Source organism: Acyrthosiphon pisum, chromosome A1, assembly GCF_005508785.2.
Source record: "Acyrthosiphon pisum isolate AL4f chromosome A1, pea_aphid_22Mar2018_4r6ur, whole genome shotgun sequence".
Lineage (NCBI taxonomy): Eukaryota > Metazoa > Arthropoda > Insecta > Hemiptera > Aphididae > Acyrthosiphon > Acyrthosiphon pisum.
In genome coordinates, this window is record NC_042494.1 from 116,545,564 (window position 1) to 116,554,294 (window position 8,731).

At 30.6% G+C, this 8,731-nt stretch overlaps 1 protein-coding gene across 1 annotated transcript in view; it reads left to right on the plus strand.

Moving 5' to 3' along the window:
* The window catches only part of LOC100164438 (ATP-binding cassette sub-family B member 7, mitochondrial), a 13,142-nt gene extending 10,487 nt beyond the window's left edge, over window positions 1-2,655 (plus strand). The window contains exons 10-12 of the mRNA XM_001944571.5: window positions 386-515; window positions 749-1,024; window positions 2,008-2,655. Coding sequence (XP_001944606.2) covers window positions 386-515; window positions 749-1,024; window positions 2,008-2,226 — 625 coding nt within the window. The 3' untranslated portion in view covers window positions 2,227-2,655. The remainder of the gene's footprint in view (window positions 1-385; window positions 516-748; window positions 1,025-2,007) is intronic.
* The last annotated feature ends 6,076 nt before the right edge of the window (window positions 2,656-8,731 follow it).

Below are 8,731 nucleotides of genomic sequence, written 5' to 3' on the forward strand. Positions count from 1 at the left end.
GTTGCGCGTGTGTTAGACAAAGACAGGAAATCACCGCCACCAATCCCCTTAAGGCAATAATTTAAATATAAAACATAATATTCAAATAGCATAGAAATTTCGAAAATTGGAAATACTGACACCGACACCCTTAAGTACGTATTAAAAATTAAAAGTGATCAAAATATGTGAAAACGTATAAGATTAACTATAAAAATATTATTTTTTTTACTTAAATCCCCTGCTGATTTTTTTTTATACGTGTGATAATAGGTATATATTATAGTAATATAGTAATAATAGTAACATAGTAATATCACTAATATAGCATTTTATCATGATATTATGTTATTAAAAGTTAACAATAATAATAAATATTTAACGATGCGATTTATGGACTTTTCAGCAAATCCACAATAATCAGATTGCTGTTCAGATTTTTTGAACCTTCGTCGGGGGAGATACTCATCGGAGGCAAGAACATCAAGGACGTTGATATGGATAGTCTTCGGAAGTGCATGGCAGTAGTTCCTCAGGTATAGTTAATTATTGCAATTTATAAAATCCTATACGCGGATTAGGTAAATATCAGTAGGTATAGTGTCTTGTTTATTAAGCATATTTTTATGTTGCGGTATTTATTTGATAAACAACTTACATTTACTTAATTTATATATCAGGGTGGGTATATGTACCTAGTAAGAAATTATGCCTATTATCTCTAGGGTGAGAAGTTATATTAATATTCTTTTGTTTTATCTGTATATAGGATTCGGTTTTATTCCACGACACGATCATGTATAACCTCCACTATGGTGACATGAGCAAGTCCGAATCCGAAGTCATCGAGGCGGCCAAACTTGCAGAACTTCACAACTCTGTGTTGAAGCTACCAAACGAGTACTCGACGCAAGTGGGTGAACGGGGCCTGATGATATCTGGCGGTGAAAAGCAACGGGTGTCCATTGCCAGGGCCATACTTAAGGACAGCCCAATTCTGATATTCGACGAGGCTACTTCCTCTTTGGACTCAATCACCGAACAGGTATGGTGTATAGTGTTGCTAGTGTACCTATACTGTAGACAACAAAGAGTGTAAGCTGGCTGTCGGGTCAATGATTTTTAATCAAATTATTAACTATAGGCAATCGTATCATTATGCCGCACTTATTATAAATCTTTAACAATATCATATAGGTAATAAGTAGGTATAGAGATTTTTTTTCTACTCTGAGTCCACTGCTCTATTCCACCAAATGTTGGACACAGGTACACAGCGGAACGTGGTGAATACCCGAATTTAATATTGTAAACGAGATTCCATCTATAGTATATTAGTATCCATATCCAAATAGCAATCATATTAAGTAATTTTATACGTATTCCTAATCGTATATTATCATTTATTCTAACGTACAATTGCAATAGATTTTGTATATTTTAGAAACCAGTAAACGACCGTACGTTTTGTCAATCTAAAAGTTACGTATTTTATTCAGTCATATTGAACATTTTTAATTTTTCAATTACAATAATTGATTATTTACGATATTTTGATAAATGTTGTCAAATTGTAACTTTAAAAGCTTATAAAAAAAAATTATGCCCATGTATTTTTAATATTTTTCAACTGCTATTGTAAAAATTTATCAGAAGCATCGTATTAAATTTTCATGCTTTTTGACCCAACAAATAAAATGTTATTGATATTTATAGAAAAAAAAAATTAAAATAATTGGAAACTGAAAATGTCCGTAAACAGCTCAAAACAAATCACTCCGCTCAGAATCTAAAATAGTCATGCGACCAATATACCTTTTAAAAAAATATTAATAAAAACCAAGTAAAATAGAATTAACTATAATATCAATTAAAATCGGATATACTTATTATTGAATCAGGGCTTTGATTTTCTGTGGCTTTTTCGTTTTTATTTGTGGTTCGATCTCGTTTATAATTATTATTATACATCAATCGATTATAATTTATATTATATCTTATCATTAATACAATGTTTCTTATCTATAGAACATACTGAAGGCATTGCGGCGAGCTACTAAGGATAAGACGAGCGTGTGCATCGCCCATCGGCTATCGACCATAAAAGATGCGGACGACATATTGATATTGCGCAACGGGAAAGTCGCTGAACGCGGCAGTCACCAGTGGCTAATGGAGAACGGCGCGTCCGAGTATTCCGAGATGTGGAACATTCAACAAGACACGGCCTCAGCGAAGGGCCCATAAATGTGACCATCCGAATAATATTATTACTATTATTATTATTAATATTCGTTTCATTTTTATGTCACGTGGTATTTACGTCGAAAAACATTTTTTTTTTTTTGGCGATTGTTCTACACCGTTTTATATACAAATTATATTATTATTACTTTAATGTCCACGTTCAAGAGATAATATTGCAGGCTATACCTAGATATATAATATTATTATTTGGGGAAGCGTCTGCAAAATGTCGTAAGTGATGACATTTTTCAATATTAATGAAAATAATATGTAGATAGGTGCCTGTTGTTACTTGTTATAATATATAGCTATAGCCTATAGGTAACTTATATAGGTACGAGAGTAACATTATAATAATATTATAATCGTAACCGCTGTACTATTGTACTTTATTTGTTTTCTTAATAAATTGGATTGTTTTTTTCAACATTCTGTTGGTTTTGTTTGAAAATTGAAAACAACTGCAAGGGCGTAGCTAAATGCATAGCCACATAGGCGCACATTGGGTGTAAATGTAGGGGGCTAGAATAATTTACGGTACACAGATCAGTGGGGGCTTTGCCCCCTTTCCTCACACCTCTTACTAATGATATAATAGATCAAAACGTTACTTAATTATACTTGTATAGACAAATTAACAACTAATAATATGAAATTGTATAAATGTTAATATAATCGCTATTCTCTTTATTTATATAAATTATTAGGCAACTATACTGTAAATAATATATTGTATATTCAAAATATTTAAAAAATAATTATTATATTATAAAATGTTATCACATGAGAACTGGGGGTGCTTATTTGAAGCCTGAGGGTGCTAAGCACTCCCTAGCACCTCCTCCCACCACTATGTGTGTCTTTAGCCTATGGCTAGGGGAGATGTTATATAAGTGTAATAATGACCTATTGACCTCTATAGACCATGTTTATTTATTAAAGTTATACCTATAATAATATGTAGTAATAAGAACTTATGACCAATATTAATATAAATATTATTATAAATAATATTCAAAATGGTATCCCCCACAAGGATCAGTAATCTTTATCTATAAAACACAAAAATTGTTTCTACCTTCTTGATACCTAGGTAAGTATGTCCTTTATGCCCCTCCTGCGAACCGTACCTGTACTAATACATAATTCCTTAAATATCGGTTTCCTAACCTAAAATTCATGTTATTTTTTTTAATATAAGGTATTACTAGCCTAAAAATTTGGACTAATATAGTAAAATATATGTGGTTTTTTTTAAATTTATTTAAATGTTTTTATTATTTATATTTATAATTTGTATTTACAAAATTATACAATGAGTAAATTGGAAAGGGATTTATTGGGGTGAAGGGGACGTTACCCATTACCGACCCCCCCCCCCCCCCCCGAACATATAGTTAGATGGTTAAAATATTTTCTGTCCCCCCCCCCCCCGCCAAGAGGGTCTAGTACCGCCTATGCCTTTATGCATTCCTAATCCGGGCATCCGATTGACATTAAATTTGATACAGAGATAGAATTAGACGTTGGGGAAGATCGGCTAAATATTGTCACGAAAAAAGGTGAATAAGAGGTCCAACCCGTGGAGGTTCTCAAACAGGGATTTTGAGATTTACGATATGGAAATTGTTGTGTATAAATGATTGCTAAATATGAATGCGATAAACCTGTGTATTTTAGTACAGAATGTATCGAGTTCGTACCACGGTTTTTGTGACCTAATTGTTTGAATTTATTAATATATTTACTTATTAATACTTAAAAAGTTAAATTTTACACTTACATATGCACCACACATATCCGCGATCTACCTCAGGCCCGGCCTATATACTGCTCGCATAATCACAAGTGAATCTCACGGACAACACCGGTGGGGATGGCTATAAATTAAAATATAATATAGGTAATTTACACTTAAAAAGACTTTGTTTCCAGAGCGTGTAGCGTGTTATACACCCAAAAGGAGTTGAACAATCACATTTTTTTATTTGAATATATAATGCAAACTAACAATAGCGCTAAGCATTGCCGGGTCAGCTCTTAACTAATAAGTAATAATTAATAAGTGTCACAATGTTCTTAATAGCAATAAATGGTATAGGTACTCTGGAGGCACTCTTCAAATCTGGTCCAATGAAACTGGCTTTAAATTTTACCCTACCAAAAGCCACGCGTATCGTTTTTAATTACAAACCAGAAATAAATCAACACCTATACCTAAATAATATATCAATCCTTATATTAAAAATCATAAAAATACTAGGAATAATTTTCGATGAAAATCTCAAATGGAAATGTCATTTAAAATAATAAAAAATCTCCTGCAGAAATAGAATTAATGCAAGTAATCAAAATTCTATCCCACCGGCCACCACACATGACATATGGGGTGTGAATCAAAAGTCACTACTATGATACTACAAACAACCATTTTCAATAAGAGGGTCACATAATATATATCCAATTTTTTAGATAGTTTTTGGGTGATGTCAAATTATAATTTAAAGAAAATTATTTGACACTTGGTAGTAGAAAAAATGTTTGAACTTCTATTTCGAGGGTGGTTACTTGGTTACTTGTAGCAAATTGAATCTAAAGTTGAAAATCTAGGATTCAAATAAAATAATGTTCCATTACATTTTGAAAGAAAGAGAGAAAACAATAAAACAATTTACGAAACCAATTTTTGTAACTTAAAAAGAAATATCCAACTGTAGATTTGAAAATATTGCCATCGAATATTCATAATAGCAATTACTATTGACATCTAGACATAAAATATTTTGATTTTTTTTATAAATTGTTTATTATAAAATTATTCATTAGTCATTACCTAGTCATTACAATCATTACATTTTAGATTCTGAGTGGAACTATGAACGATGAAGTGTTTTTTTTTTTAAATTTTTTTTGTGTCTGTTTACAAGATAAGTATAGTCGAAATAATGCTTCGATTTTTAACTTCAGTATCTTGTTCGATGGGAAAGTGAATATTGTTGGTGCATTAGGGAGGTCGAAATTCAAAATTCCTAATAATTTTCAAAAGCGCCGTTAAAAACAAAAGAAAAATTAAGGAAAAACGGGAATTTTTACGCAAAATTTGGTTTTTTGTGTAACTTTGAAATAAATTACCGTAGATACATGACATTTTCAGTGGTTGTTTATATTTTAATTTTCTATACATGATACCATTTTCAAAATATTTTGATTTATTTAAAATTGTTAGGGGACATTTTCAGTTTCCTATTTTATTAGTTATTTTTTCTATGAATGCTATTTTATTAGTTATTTTTTCTATGAATGTCAATAAAATTTTATTAGTTGGGTACAAAAACTTAAAAATTTAATAGAAGGATCCTACTATATTGCCACAATGACATTTGAAAAATATTAAAAATCCTTAGTCACAATTTTCTTTTATCAGTATTTAAAGTACAAAAATCGACAAAATATTGAAAAATCATGAAAATTAGCAAATTATTTTGAGTTAAGTATTCGTAAAAAATTTTCTTTTTAAATAAGATTTTAAAATGTAATACAAGACTCCTTATAAGATTATCTACCTTCATCAAAAAAAAAAATGTTTACAAACAAATCAAATTAAATTTTTATGAGCGTTTGAAGTTCATATTTTTACAATATAAGATATTGACTCTATTTCTCATGTAGCGATTTTATTATTTTGTCGTAATTCAAAAACGAATAACTGTGTAGATACATGAAAATTTTACTAAATGTTTATATTTTTATTTTTTATACACCATTCAATTTTTTGACTCTTTTTGAGCTGTTTACGGGCATTGTCAGTTTTCAATTTGTTGAGTTTTTTTTTTATAAATATCAATTAAATTTTATTTGTTGGGTAAAAAAGCGTGAAAATTTAATGCAAGGCCCCTGATATATTGTTACAGTAGCAATTTAAAAATATTAAAAATACATAGGCACAATTTTTTTTTATAAGGATTTAAAGTTCAAATTTTAACAAAATTTATCAAATATAAAATTTAATAATTATTTTGTAGTTAAATATTTATAAAATGTTCAACTTTTATATCTAAGGATTGAAAATTTAAAACAAGATTCCACATAATTAGTTAATCTTGTTACCAAAAAATCTAAAAAATACATAAGCACAGTTTATTTTTATAGTCATTTTAAGTCCAAATTTGGACGAAATTACATATTAAAAAAGGTGGCCAAGTGGATGTCGCTCTTCGTACCGTAGATTACAAGTGGGTCACTGTATAATGGATGGTATTAAATTTGAATTCAATGATATAATATCATTGTATAAGTAAAACGATTCTGAGCGGAGGCGGTATGTTTGTCTAGGTATAAGACATAATATTACATAGTCTATGATATTAAAAAAAAATTGACCTAAAATAGGTACCTATAATAAATTCCAAATTAATCATATCACAATATCTATTATAGGCAGTGTTAGGTAGTAACGTAACGGAAGTAACGCGTTACTGTAACGGCGTTACTTTGCTTTTAACGCGTTGCGTAATGTCATTAGAATTATATCCTAGTAACGAAAATGTAATGGAAATTACTTTTGATAAGTAATTTCTATAAAATAACGCGTTACAGTTTCGAATTATTAAGTACCTACCTATTGCCAAAAAAAAATATATATATATGTATAATGCGGGTATTATTATGTTTACCAATCAATCTTAAATGTTTATATATTTAACTAGCCGACCCGTCACAGCTTCGCCCGTGATTGGTTGTTTATTTTGCCTCCAGACGTTTATATGTATAATTTTTTATTCAAATTTTATCGTTTAATGTGATCGGAAAGTAAACATAAAAAATGGTTAATGAAAACGTATTGAAATGTTTCTAGCGGTAATAATGATAAATATATTTTTATCAAAAATAGCTGATCCCGTGCACTTCGTTGCCCGTTAAATGTAGGTACCAAATCTATAAGACTCAAACTTTGTTAAATTCGTTATTTAATAATCGATGTATGGTGTTCAAAACTTATCTTAACTTTTCCGTGGCCCAGAATAAAAATTCTGGTTCGCAGCAGTATATTATCAGGTAGGCAATCTACCTGCGGCAGATCGTGGACCCCGTGCTGTTTGTACATAAGTGTATGATTTAACTCTAAAGTATCAAAGTTATACAAAGTTTATCATTTTTACTTAATTCCACCTACGGTGGATTAGTATGATCCATCAATACAAAATCCTAACCTAACCTAACCGTACTAAAATCCAATGAATAAAAAAAACCAAATTTAGTCCTTATTAAATTAATCTATCTTCTTTCTAGAGGTCTAATCTACACACAAACATTCATACCAAGCTGAACCCGTGCTAGCTTGTACCTGATCTGCCCAAATAAACAATGGAAACCAATAATAAATAAATATTAATTTCTACTGTAGACTGTAACCAATGGCAACTATTTAAAAAATAAATAAAAATAAAATTTCCAATTTCCATCGTGAATCTCGAGATCCCTGTTTGAGCACCTCTTTAAAATGCGAATTTCGAAAAATCCTTTTTTAGTACGCCTATACATAGTAATAAGTACATTTACTGAAAATTTCATATCCATAGCTTCAGCAGTTCCGGCTAGGCGATGATGAATCACCCAGGACAAGTCTTTTTATATATACAGATATACGGGTAAACGTTTAAACAGTTGTAGGCGGGCTTACACGGAAACTAAAACCTTAAGACACCATTTATATGAGGTCACGGTACATGTAGCTGCTATAAAATGTTATATAATAATATATACCTAATAATATGAAATAGGGACGTATTTTGGATATTTATTACCTTTATTTATTATACTTTATTATATACGCTGCGACATTACATTTTATGCCTGCAGGTGTATCGCTATTTTATAAATATATTATGTTTTAATCGCCTTTGCAGGGTTTGTGGTGCACAGATAGCGACAATAATTCCCGCCGTTTGGACGATACACACAGCAGGCTTATAGCATTTATGAAGTATGTGGTCAGGCAAACCAAACACAGTTCTTGAACGACGAACACCAACACGAAAGCCAAATAAAATGTGGACACGTTGGACGCGATCGTCAGGTAGTAGTGGATGTTTACAAGTTTATCACTGTCCGAACAACCTGGAATTCAAAAGTATAAACAAAAATTACATGATAGGTAGTTGCCAAAATGCAAACAACTAAATATTAATATGTATAGGTAAATATAATATAGGTAAGTATAGATGTATACTGAATAAGCAAGGCCAGATTTAGGGAGGCACGGGGCCCGGGGCCCCCACAAGATTCAATTAATAAGAGGCCCCCACAAAAAAAGTACCTTTGGCAGTAAGTTTGTCAACCTTATATGGCCCTGTGTGACTGTGTATATTATAGTGTAGGTAAGTCGAAAGTATATAGTTAGAGACAGACGAGGTAATATGGGTAAAATGGCTTATCAGAGCTTTTATTTTTCATTCATTAAAATTAAACATTAAATGCATTTTAAAACTATACACACAACTTTCGG